The sequence below is a fragment of the Zonotrichia albicollis genome, chromosome 2 (assembly GCF_047830755.1).
Source record: "Zonotrichia albicollis isolate bZonAlb1 chromosome 2, bZonAlb1.hap1, whole genome shotgun sequence".
In the NCBI taxonomy this organism is placed as follows: domain Eukaryota; kingdom Metazoa; phylum Chordata; class Aves; order Passeriformes; family Passerellidae; genus Zonotrichia; species Zonotrichia albicollis.
In genome coordinates, this window is record NC_133820.1 from 35,158,441 (window position 1) to 35,171,181 (window position 12,741).

A 12,741-nucleotide genomic window follows, 5' to 3' on the forward strand; every position below is an offset into this window, starting at 1 on the left:
CATGTTCTGCTCTGTACGATAAGGACACCACATCAGTTAGCATGCTTATAATCACGTGAATTTTCCTAAGGGAAAACACCAACCTATAAAATACAACAACAGTGTTTGTAACCCTCCACTGTCTATAGGTCAGTATAGCATTGATTATGTTGGCCATTCCACACATCAGCAGAAGACATATCATGTTCTTCCTTAAAGAGCAGGGAAATAAGATTGCAAAATTCTTGATCATTGACAGGTGAGATCAGAAAGTGGTGTGATGCATAAGGAAAACATTTTGACCTTAATTTACAGAATTATTTGTTAACTTCAGGATGCTTTTTCTTTAATTTTCCACCATTTTAGGGCATGTATCTTTGAGATGCTAGTTAATTTCTGTGTTATTTTAACATTAATAATCTGTATTTTTAAACATGCAGAAAATTAATTTCAAATATTCCTGTAGCTTGTTTTTTATCTTTTAGATAACACCACATGTTAATAGGCCTGGAAGTTATACAATGTTAAAATGTAGTCAGGAACAAAGCTGTTAGAAAACCACTGAAGATTGTTTTGATTTACTAAAGTAAAAGCTGATTTATTTATTACTATTAAACAAGGAAAACTGCATGTCATGCTATCCAGTTCAAATACATATACTGTGGAGATGTGCTCTTATTTTCTTTGTTATACCAAATAATTTTTGGAAATAAACTGTCCTCCAAAAGCCTGGTAAAGGAAATACATAATATTTACCTGCTGACCATACATGTGCACACCTAAAGGCAGAGCAAAAGAAAAACTCACCCGAATGACACCATCTTTTCCAACAGAGTAAAGGTCTCCTTCATCAAAAATTAACTGGCTGATAAGGCCCTCGTGACAAGGCTTGTGTCCAGCTTGACAGAGCTCTACTTTAATGAGGCCACCTTCCCAAAGCAGCAAATTGCCCCACTCAGTTCCTGAGACAACCTTCAATGCAAATGAAGATAAGTATGTAAGCACCTGCATGTAATTGTGCAGAAGCAGGCAAGAACCCAATTAACATTTGTGTCTTCCTTCCATGAAAGCATCAAAGCAGTGGCAAAGTACAGACATTTGCAAGAGAAGATGTAAAGGGTGAGGAGGTTCAACTTTTTAGCAATGTGACATAATTTGCATGCACTGAAATTGGTGAAGATTGGGACCAACAGTCTCTTTGTATTTCTGTACACTAATGTTTTCACATTAGAAGACACTCTGCCCTAAGCCAACCCAGATCTTTTTTCTGGGAATTACAATACTAACTATTTTCCAATTATTACAAAGCAAGACTGGGATTCTGGGCAAATTGATGGCAATATTTTCTTCTCAGAACAGTGCATCACGGGCCTGATTAAAAACATTTTTAAGCAAATAGTAACTCTCTAACTTACAAAGCAGACTTTATATCAAAGCCTAAAAGGGTACATAATATTTTTGCATTTGGTCACTTTTTCTCACTTACCTTCCCATCAGGCAGCTCCACAAAACCTACAATGTCAGACACTGCTGTTTTCCCAAACCTGCCCAAAGCTCCTTGCAACTTGAGACCAGTTAATGTGAGAGCCATCTTCCAGAACCTGAGTACAGAAAAAAACACCCCCCACTGATACAAGATTTCCTAAACACTGTTCAATCGCTCTTAGACATTGCAGTACTCTTACCAGGCATGCCTTGCTCATGCATTACTCCTTTTTGCAGGAGAACTTGGGGGGGTTTTTTTGAAAATTACATAAAGCTTTACATCTACACAAACATTTCCCTATCCCACTCCTACGAAAAAGCTAGGAAAAGGATTTGGAATAAGCAGAATAAAGATTAAACTACTATTAAAAATTAAGAAGTGTAAAATCCACATCTACATCTTTCTGGCTACAACTCATACACATACTTAGGAATATCTATTTTATCTTTGCTGTGGGGTGTATGATGCTCAGTTTTGTAAACCCAAGGCACTAAGGACTTCATTAAATGTCATCCAAGTCCTCTTGTGGAATTAAACTCTACTATAAAATCTCACTGAGTCGAAGGTTTTATCCTAAATATTAGTGTCTTCTGTGTGTGCAGGAGACATTACTTTTAAGATGACTGTTGGAAATTGTAATTTGAGTCCACGTTTGGGTGAAAGGTCATGTTTATCATGTAATAAAAGCTATGTCAGAGGTTATTTGTAGTATTTCAACTCAAAAGAAAGTTTATAAGGAATTTTGTTTAGTCAGATTTCTAAATTACACTTGTTCTGTGTCTAAATAAATATTTTGCTATTTCAGACCCACCTTGCAACCAAACTATAAAGCAAATCTCAGATTTTTATCTGATTTCCCCATTAAAATTCAAAGAAACTTAAGATGCATTATAATTTTAAAGATATCATTTTTATTACAACAGAATCCCACTCATAGCATAAGATTCTGCTGGGTTAACATTTGAGTACCGGCTAAGCACAGAACACAGAAAGAAAGTTTAAAGTCGTTGGGTGTTTGACCCTGTTTTATAAAAGGAGCCATGAACTAAGCAGGGAGGGGAATGTATGGAAACATCTTTTGTAGGCTTTTGGTGTGATCAGAGGGCTTCTGATCCATGACTTGGCAACCAGCTCCAATGGCTGTCCAAGGAATAGATGAGCTCAAAAATCAAAGACAGAAAGCCCAGAAGGCACAGAAGGTAAATACAGTAAATATCCTATGTTACCAGCTAGAAGACATGCATACATAAGAATTTTTCATTACTTCCCAATGCTTGTTGAAATTTGAAGACTGGAGCCAGAGGTACTGACATTTAACATCAAGCATCATCCTATTTGGACAGCAAAGATATTGAAAGACTTGTTTGACTGGCTGAAGAATTTGAAAATCCTCATTTTTGTAATTGTAAGGGCCAGGTAAAATAGCATTCCTCATTGGTACGATTGCTAATGATACATTCTTGTTAGTCTTCTACTATGTATTATGACTGCAGAGGTGTTATGTATTAATCCTAAACAGCAAACCTACTTGATGTGTCCTGATCCACCTGTAGTCAGATGCTCTTCATTCTCAGCAGAAAACATGACCTTGTAAACATCCTGTGCAAAAGCTTTTGACCTCAACAGAGTCTCCTCTTGTGTCCAGTCCCAGATGGTCAACATGTAGTCAGGGCTGCTCCCAACACTGGCCAGCAAAGAGCCAGTACGGTTGAAATCACCAAAAACATAAGCTACCTCTGTTCCACCTAAAGAAATGTACAAGACCCAAAACACATGCACAGGAAAGAGGTAGAAACAACACAAAAATCTACTCAGAAGGAGCTCAACATTCACTGAAATTATTTTTTATTCAATAGGTAATGGCTTTAGGTTGGCTATCTCTATCAAATAGAAGTTTCTTCCCATGCAATAAAAAACTTGAAACCAATGTTTTATATTTTTGCTGTGAAGGACCAGAAGATTCTATTTCCTCCTAAACTAAAAGTGATCCACTGCTCCATCTGCTGGGATCTTTCAACACTAGTCCATCTGTATAAAACAAAAATAGAACATTTTACACTACCTTTCAGTATTCTGTAGGGCCTCACCGAAGGATATGTGTAGATGACAATGTTTGGCTTCTTTCCTTTTTCTCCTACTGCAAAGTACTCCTTACTAGGGTGTGCCTTGAAAAAGCAGAAGTCTTGTTGCATGCTGTAATAACACCTTTGTCTTTATCCTGATAGTTACTGAGTTATTGTATTCACCCACTCATTAGTCAAAACATACTGCCATAAATACTAGATTGCATTTTTCTGTGTGTTTATTCTGAACAACTGTCAATCTATTGCTCAATATCAGAATGAAGCCACTATGCACACAAAATGGTATATCCCACATTTACTGTGGAATCATCACAAATGGTGAAACAATCTACTTTGTGATGCATCCTTTTACAATTCCTACCTCACTCAACCCACTAGCTAATCTTTCCATAGCAGCATTTGTATCAGCAGCCATCTACTTCAGCAGACAGCTGCAGAAGAGCTATCCTGAATGACACTACTCTGAAGGTCTAAATATGTACACTGATTCCCCAGAAAAGGCTGCTTATGATGAAGCAGGACTACCAGTCTGAAGCTGATAGTCTGAAAGCCTTGCTCATGTGCAATAAAACAGAGATAGCAGAGCTTTCACATGGTAAGGTACTTCAGAGACAGAACTTGATACTTCAAGCTTTTGATAAGTTTATTAGAGTGAAACCAGATACTTTTTCTCTTAATTTGTGTGGGAGCTTGATTTTCTAAATTTTAATTGCAAGTAGGACTCTATATTAGTATCAGTTTTGATTAGGACCAATGAAGTGTTGAAAAAATAAAAGAATTGCTATGAGCCAAAAGATTTAAATAAGAATGTAAAATAATCCCAGCTGGATTTGTTAGTCCTTTTAGGTAGCTGAGCCTGGGACTAACGTGTGCAGATACTTGTTCTCTGCCAATTATATAGATGGGATGAGAAGCCCATGTGGCATGATCCTCCACACATTCCTGTAATCAATACCATATACTTTCTTATGTATATTGAAGTGCAACTGTAGAAGTCTCCCATACGTGGCAACCACAACCAAGCAAACATATTCTCCCTAGGAAGTGACTAAAGTTCTTAAACAAGAAGCAAAAGCCATACTGTGATAAACCCAATGCCACTGCCACAGCTGCTCCGGATGTGTTTCTGATGCTTAGTTCCCAGGTTCTGGAGGATCACCTGGTTGCCTGCCACATAACCTACAGTATCTCTATCCATTACCATCAGGTTTACAGGTCTGGTACAGTCATATCCAAAAGAATGTCTGGGAACCATCCAATAAGGAAAAGATTAGACACTGGTTTTCTAGACAGTTTACTAAGTGGATAGAAATGCTTTAACTGAAACTGAAATGGGAATACTGAAACTAGTGACTAAGCCTGATGGCAGGAGATAATTTTCTTCAGTATACAGTGAGAGTAAAATATATCTTGACTCTATAACTGAAAGGAAGGCACAAGTGAAGGCTTTCTGATGTTCATATCCCACCTTTTCATCTCCACTACGGGTACACCTCTTGCTTCTGATCATTTGGGGCTGTAAAAAATTCATATTTTATCTGTGTTCTCTCTTCAAATGAAATGTAAAAGATGTGCATCAGATTACCAGGAACTGTTATACAAAGATCAAGCAAGTTTTCAAACTCACTTCTTGTTTACAGGCAGATGTAAAAAAGGGAATAGCAGTCTTCAATACCAACTGAACTGTGTCTGCAGAGAAAACCACCAGCATATACAAAAAGTCACACATCATATCCTACCCTACTTGACCATACCTACCCAACGGCTTATTGTAGCTCTTAACTGATGGGCACCACTTCCTTCATTCTATGAGTTTAGATCTCCCAAGCACCAGAACACAAATCTACCTGGTTCTTTCCCCACTTCTCCTTTATGAGGTATACAGGAGCTCTTCTGCTTTCCCCTCAGCTTCCTGGGGAACACCGGTGTGGCTACAGAGAAAGGGAGAGCTTTGCAGGATGTATTCTTATGCCAGCCTTGTGCCTGCTCACATTAGCTTCTCCATGATCTAGTTCTACAGGAGTACTTATGACAGGAAGCACTATGCTCAGTAAGAAATATTTATGAGGTCAAGACGATACTTAAGATTAAATTCACCCAGGACCATAACTGGCCAGGATTTTTACCTGTGTCTCAACCAAAGGTATCCCACTAATGCCACATAGGCTACTCCAAATTTGACCAATACAATTTTGAGAAGGTATATTAAATATCATTAGCTTTGAATTCGCCCAAGCTCAACAGAAAGGATACTTAAAAACAAGAAGGTCGGTGGATATCTCAGTGTCATTAGTGACATATGGTCCTGAATATACATCTTCATACGTGTAGAAGAAGTTTTCCTTTATTTTCTTTTTTACCTCCGCAGGACTTTTTTCTGGTTTTGAAGATACTTGAGTATTATCTTGTTTGTCCAATTTGGCTTCTGCACCTCAGAAGTGAGAACATAACAGAAATTCATATTCACCATATGTTTTGGGTTAGTTTCTGATATTTGCACCTGACCATAAAAAGGGAAGGAGTCACAACTCTTTACCCCCTTTGATAAAGCAATCAATACTTCATAGCTCAAAACAAGGGTTCCATGTCTTAGCAACTACTTGTTCTGGAACACTCTGCAACAAACACCCCCTCAGGCTTTTAAAAACTTCACTGTAAATATTCAAAACTGAAGAATTTAAACAAAAAAAAAAATTTGTTTGAAAAATACTGGTTTTAAAACTTTAATGCTTACTAAAGCAGTTCAGTTGAGGTTTGTTTGATATTTAGGTCTCCACTTTAGAAACCAAACAAATTTTAAAGTGTCTGTTTTCCGTAGCTATTGAATGCACATTGTTACACAAAACAATTATTAAAAACACTTATAATGGACCACCAGAAGACACCCCTGTCCTCAAGAAAGCAAACTGCCAATGTGTGACCCAGTGTAGCTCCTCACTGGATTGCAATGCACAATTACTGTCAACTTCACTTCCAACTAGTCATAAGCACTTGCTAAAAGAAGTCTCCAATTGGTTATCTCAGGTTAAATCTATTTTGTAAGCATTGCATGCTATCCTGACTGTTTTCTCTCCTAGGTGGGCCATGAGAAACAAGCAAAGGGGGCAGAGACCAGCCAGGCAAGGAGCAAAGTTAAGCCAACTGACAGGGAGCAGAAATACTCAATCACTGTAAATGAATACAGTCTGAGGTTGTTAGGCTGTTCCTAATAATAACTGTAAAAACAATGAAAACTAGAAAGTGCAGGGGGTTTTATGTTTGTACCACCACCTCCTCAGTGAACACCCATCCTCAGCAATGCCCTCAAATTCCACTTGCCAATTCCACTTGTCCAATTCCACTTGCTCCCCTTCTTCCTCCTGTTCCTCTGCAGTTGGTGATTCACTCGAAACACTAGTTTTGTTTTCTTTTGCAAAGTATAATTGGTATCACTCTCTTAGGTATGAATTCTTTTGACTAATTTGCTCAAACATGCCATATTAAATAAATATTTAGTTCTGTAGTAGTAAAAGAACCTCCTCTGTCCAACAACAGACTTCCTGATGCTTAGCACTAAGTGTCAGGAGAAGTTTACTTCCAGAAACCAGTAATTTAAAACTTTAGGGAAGGAAAGAAACAAACATCCTATAACAGAAAAAAGGTGTAAGAGGAAGATCAAACAAATGCCAAAAGTAATGCAGCAATGCATCAAAAAATCCTTCCAAAGTGGATTTGTTATTCATGCTACCTGGATCTAGTGTGTTAGATGACATGCAGGACAATTGAAATAGACACTGGACAGTGATTTCAAGATGAAAAATATGTTAAAAAGAAAAATACTGGCCTTTGACTGAAAGAGTCTGGTGGAGTTAAAAACCTGATTTCAGTATTAGCTACAGAGACAGGTCTAAGCAGCAAAAATTTTCAGGGACGGGAATTCGAGAGCTGAAGCACAGCAGGAACAGCAGGCACATGGCTTGGTCCAGAACATCACTATGACCAGAGTGAAAATAAAATTTGGCAACACCAAGAGCAGGAACTGGAGTTGAAGTAAGAAAGGGGTGGTGGAAGAATGGTGGAAGAAACCAGAAGTTACTGTAGGTTCAGTACTGAAATCAGGGCATAACAGGGAAATGCTCACCACTGGGTTCTGCCTCTGCATTTTCTGCTGGTTCCTGCTCCATTGGAAAAGGTGGATGTTCTCTCTCCCTGGCAGTGGTAAAGACAAACCTTTAGTATTGTTGCTTTTATTTGCCATTTAGACCATTCTCATTTCCTCTCAAATGCTTTGAGATTCCCAAAGATGCTATTTGTCTTCTGCCTGTACACAAATATGGATAACCTAAAGATATGTCCTACTTAGTAGAGTGAATTCATTGGCTGAGATTTTAGGACTCCAGGATCTGAATAAACTGCTGCAGCAAGACTTTCATCTAAACACTGTGTAATGGTGGGAACTGACATGATTTAAATGTGTTGAGGTTCTCTTTAATACACTAGGATGAGATCTGCTTTTGAGACAACAAGGCTATTCCTTCACCTCTGTGGTGGACTTCACAAAAATATCTGGAGATAGACATTCTGAGATCACATAATATCTTGAATGGAAAAGCAAGAGAGATGAATCTTTGAGAAAAAAAAGCACTTTCTTCAAAGCATTTTATGATAATAGAAAACAAATCTAAAAGTTAGCACCATTTTTTAAAATTAAACAATTTAATAACACCCCTCCCCCATATGATTTTTATCTTTCAGATCATCTTTTTCAGGGTGCTACATTTTTCACTAGTTACTATTTTCCTCTGAAGTGGAAAAGGTCCACATTTGTCATATAAAAACCACACACATTGACCATTTTTACAAAAGTCTCAAAAAGAAGCAAAAAAAGCATAAGCATTGCTCTTACTTTAAATTTATTCTGCCTTTTGATTTCATATGTGTTCTCCATTTTCAAATGAAACACCTCAAAATGCACATTGGAGCAACTTTGCATCAATATTATAGCATGAAAAAAACTATTCAAAATCAGAAAATTCAGAAGTTGTATATAAACAAACATGAATACTCAGAATAAGAAATATGAGCAGGATGCAAGCAAATCCCTCTTCATTTGTAATCATGATTTGATACCTCTAAGAAGTCCCTAAAAATGCATTTCCTGTTCCGAGCTCTTGGTCAGAATCCTTGTGGAAAAAATATTTTGAGGAATTTCAGGCTTTCCCAACATTTTAAGAAATGCAAAGTGTCTTAACAAAATGCCACCCATGAGAAGGACAAAGAGGACAAAGATATATTTCAGATATGTCATTCTTGTTGTTCTATGGACAATCTTCATCCAAGAGTCCTGAGTGTCTTCCATAATCTGACTTTCCTGCATATTTCACACAAGAATTATGAATGAGATTTTATCCTTTAGGAGTGGTGAGAAAAACTTGAAAACAGACAAGCAGAAAGTTTTACATTTAGAAAACAAATGAAAAGAAAACAATTGCAATACATCTCAATATATTTAAATGAAATTCATGAGTTTTTAATGGGGTAACATAACTGATATCACTGAAGTTGAAGAAATAGTTATAGACTATTTGCATAAATAGATAGTGCAGTGTTCAGAGACCTGAATTCTAATTCCAAACCCAATAATAATGTGCACAGTTTGTATCAGCCATTTCACCTCTGGCTGTCTCAGTTATCTACTGTGAAAAATTAGATAATAATACTTACCCATCTTAGCAAAGTGTTTTGATATCCACAGAGAAAAGAGCTATAAAATTTCAAATTATTGTAACTAATTAGCAATCATTTATCTTCTAAAAATTAATACTATCATAGTTTTCATTATAAATTAATTCCTATCTGGAAAATGCTTTAGGCTGAAAGAGGATATGAACATTTCCACTTGCATTGATATCTGGGTTTTAGTTAAAGAAAGATACTGCAATGTCCACTGTGCACACTTTTGTGATGGCATTCAAGCACCAAAGCAAATTCTGAATTTAAGGACTCAGAAGAGGCTCAAGGGGATAACTTTGTCTACTTTGGCTGCAGATTCTGGCTTTCATGAGTTGGCTGATCCTGAAAACTCTTGTGCAGGCTCACCATGACAAAAGCATGCATTTCTCTGAATGTTGATTTTATTTTCCTGGGGGGAATTGGAAGATTGTTTTTACAACAGATTTCCTAAATCAGAAAGATTTAAACCTTTTGGTAGTGAAAACTGAAATAATGACAAGTAGAACTGGTGTGATAAGTCTAGTGAGAAAAAAAAACCAGCAATCATAATTTTTCTGCCAATGCCTGACCAGGGCAGTACATTTTCCTCCTGGTCCTGGTAAATCAAGACACTGACTTGAAATACTCTACCAGATCCACGTCAGTTTCATCATTTCCAAGAACTCAGGAACTTATACCCAGTAAGGACTGAATTCAGGTTATCCTTGTTTCAGTGGAAGTGCTACAAGCTGGGAATTTCAGCAAAGTTCCATTTTCTTTCAAATTGCCCTTTTCTTAGCTATGTTCTCAAAAGCCACAGAATGGAGAAATGTGTTCATTCAGGCATATAACTTGAGTTATTTCAAAGCTAAAATGGTTTTTTGTCAATTTTGCTGCCACACAGAATCTTTGTATATGGAAGCCTCTCAAAAATTCTCAGTAAATTTGGACATTAAGTGATTTCTCATCTCAGATAATTGTCTCATTTATTCAAAATACAGCATAATTAAATCAAATGGGTTTTTATTTGCTAACACATAAACAAATTCAGTGAGATCACACCACTTTCTTTCTATTTTGTCATCCTACTTTTCTTCTTTCCAGAAAAAAGGTGCTTAAATGTGTAGACCTCATAAATGCAGTTCTTTCCATCATAAACCTTGTGACTGACACTTCAACTGCATAAAATACAAGAAACTAAATAATTATCAAAATGCAGCCTACAGTTTTACTTTAGAAAACAGAACATATCTAACAGTTATTTTAAGGTGTCTCTCCCCATCATGAACTGTTTCAGTGCGCTTAAATGACATCACCTATCAGCTTTTACATCCACAGAAGAGCGATCATCAGTTCTGACCACTAATTCAATTTGTGTAGAAATAGGGAACTATTACTGCAGAATAAAACTGCAATGCTATTAGTACCAGCAATAAGCAAGAGATTAAAAAATTATCTCTACATTGTGCTACTTCTGCTGGATTTTATTTTTTTGTTTCCTTTCAAAATGTGTTAATTTTTTTGTAGAAAAGCTTTACCCGCTGGTGGGCTTTGGATTAAAAAAAAAAAGAAAACATAAAAATGAAAAGACACTTGGTCTTTCTTTCAGCAGAGATTGTTATTTCTTTAGTTGTTTTCATTCCACATGAAGGAACTCAGTTTGTCCCAGGACTGCCAATCCTGACTCCTCCTAGCACTGCACTGTGAGCCTTCCAGGCTGCACTCTCTGCTCTCCCTGACCTGGGGGAAGCACTGCTCTAAAACACAGCTGCAGCTTTTGGGTTTCATGGGGGGTGTCTGCCACGGGGAACGCCACACTGATCATCTCTCCTGGGGTAAGACATCTTCTTCAAGTCTAGCTCTGCTTTGGATGTGTCAGGTCTCTTCCCATCTGCCAAGCCCTGTTTTTTTAACTCACTTTCAACCATGGTCTTGTCAGCACTTTTTTTTGAATCTTTCATCTGTTTTTGAAAAACAGCAGACCATCAAACATCTCTCTCAGCACTCATTTTTGCCTCCAGACCACATCAGAGTACATCAGCAATTTACTGGGCTGCTGATGAGTGCAAAATGGGCAAACAGGAGAGTCTTGTAAAACTTAATTTCATTTAAAAAAAAAAGAAAATTAAAGTCTTATAGTGTTTATATACAGAAAAATATCCAAATGTAAATCAGGCATAGAAACTAGTGCTGTCTGTATATCATTATCCATCAGCACTAGAAAATTAGTAATAAAAGCCAATTTAGGTAATCAACCCAAGATCCCATGGAAAAAAATAAAAAGTACTAGAGAATATGGCTGCTCTTACAACATGTTGAAGACTTGAGAGCAAGCAGAACAACAAAAAGTATCAATTCTCACAGCAGTTAAGTATATAAATTATTTACTAGTCAGAGACCAAGACATCAAGGATAAAGCTACAAAGCAGGACTTAGACACATTAGCTTTATCATAGCCCCACTGTCTCCTTTCTTCCACATCAGAAATTAAAAAAAGAGATGGACTGGAGCCCTGCTATTGTTCTCCTCACTATTACTATGTTGTACACATGCAAAGTATTTTCCTATTTCATAGGAGAAATAAATCTAACTCTAATTTACAGTCTTACACCTAAAGTAGCCCTCTGTATGATCCATGTATCCTAGCTCTGACACATGAAAGCAAAAGTTTCAAGTCTATTAAATCTGTCCTGTGAATAAAGGTTACCAGGTTTCTACTAAGCAGAAACAACAGCAGGTGACATCACAAGTTACTGATTAACTTACAGTGTAAAAAAAAATCATAAAAATGAGCATGAGAAGATTGCCACAAATGCAACAGGCAATAAAATTAACTGCCTCACAGATGGCGAACAAAACCCAACTAGTCCCACATTTCAGATGAAGTACAGGACGGTCTAGCCCTGTTGTGGGGCATTCATTGCTGTTTAACGGGGATAGCAGAGGGCAGGCAAGGGACACCTGGCCCCCCGCGGGGCTCAGGGGAGGGAGCCTCAGCGGGGCCCTGGGGAGGGTGCGGGCACAGAGGGGGCCCTGAGGAGCGGGGCTACCGGGAACAACCCACGGCACCCACGGGCCCGCCGGGGGCGGCTGTACCCAGAGCGGCCGCGACCTCCCCACAGCCGCGGTACCTGTGCCCGGAGCGGCCGCGGCCTCCCCACAGCCCCGGTACCTGCGCCCGGAGCGGCCGCGCTCCCGTCTCCAGGCAACGGCGGCGGCGGCGCGGCGCCCCGGGAGCGGAGCCAGCGGGCGGGTCGGCGGCGCTACCGGGCCAATTGCAGGGGCTGGTGATTGTTTTACTTTGGGTTGTTCGGGTTTTTTCTTTAAAGGAACCTCTGCTTTGGCCACGGTTGCGGTCCTTTCAGCACTCAGCGGGAAAATTAAATTAGCGACAGATCTAGAGGAGAGAGTCTTGAGCTGCGCCAGAGAAGGTTTAGGTTGGACATTAGGAAGAATTTCTTCACAAAAGGGATGATCAGATATTGGAAGGGGCTGCCCAGA

General features: G+C 38.4%; 1 protein-coding gene across 5 annotated transcripts in view; it reads right to left on the minus strand.

Annotated features, from left to right (window-relative positions):
* The window catches only part of CFAP44 (cilia and flagella associated protein 44), a 43,374-nt gene extending 30,835 nt beyond the window's left edge, over positions 1-12,539 (minus strand). For 3 of the 5 annotated variants that reach the window (XM_026792870.2, XM_026792865.2, XM_026792869.2), the window contains exons 1-8: positions 12,372-12,469; positions 7,670-7,737; positions 5,803-5,980; positions 4,631-4,793; positions 3,528-3,630; positions 2,994-3,210; positions 1,466-1,580; positions 787-951 (exon numbers count right to left, since the gene is read on the minus strand). In XM_026792870.2, the coding sequence (XP_026648671.2) occupies positions 787-951; positions 1,466-1,580; positions 2,994-3,210; positions 3,528-3,630; positions 4,631-4,793; positions 5,803-5,980; positions 7,670-7,712 (984 nt within the window). In that variant the 5' untranslated portion in view covers positions 7,713-7,737; positions 12,372-12,469. Of the gene's footprint in view, positions 1-786; positions 952-1,465; positions 1,581-2,993; positions 3,211-3,527; positions 3,631-4,630; positions 4,794-5,802; positions 5,981-7,669; positions 7,738-12,371 lie in introns of all 5 variants that reach the window. The other 2 variants (XM_026792868.2, XM_026792867.2) reach the window with 2 other exon arrangements.
* Positions 12,540-12,741: the final 202 nt, after the last annotated feature.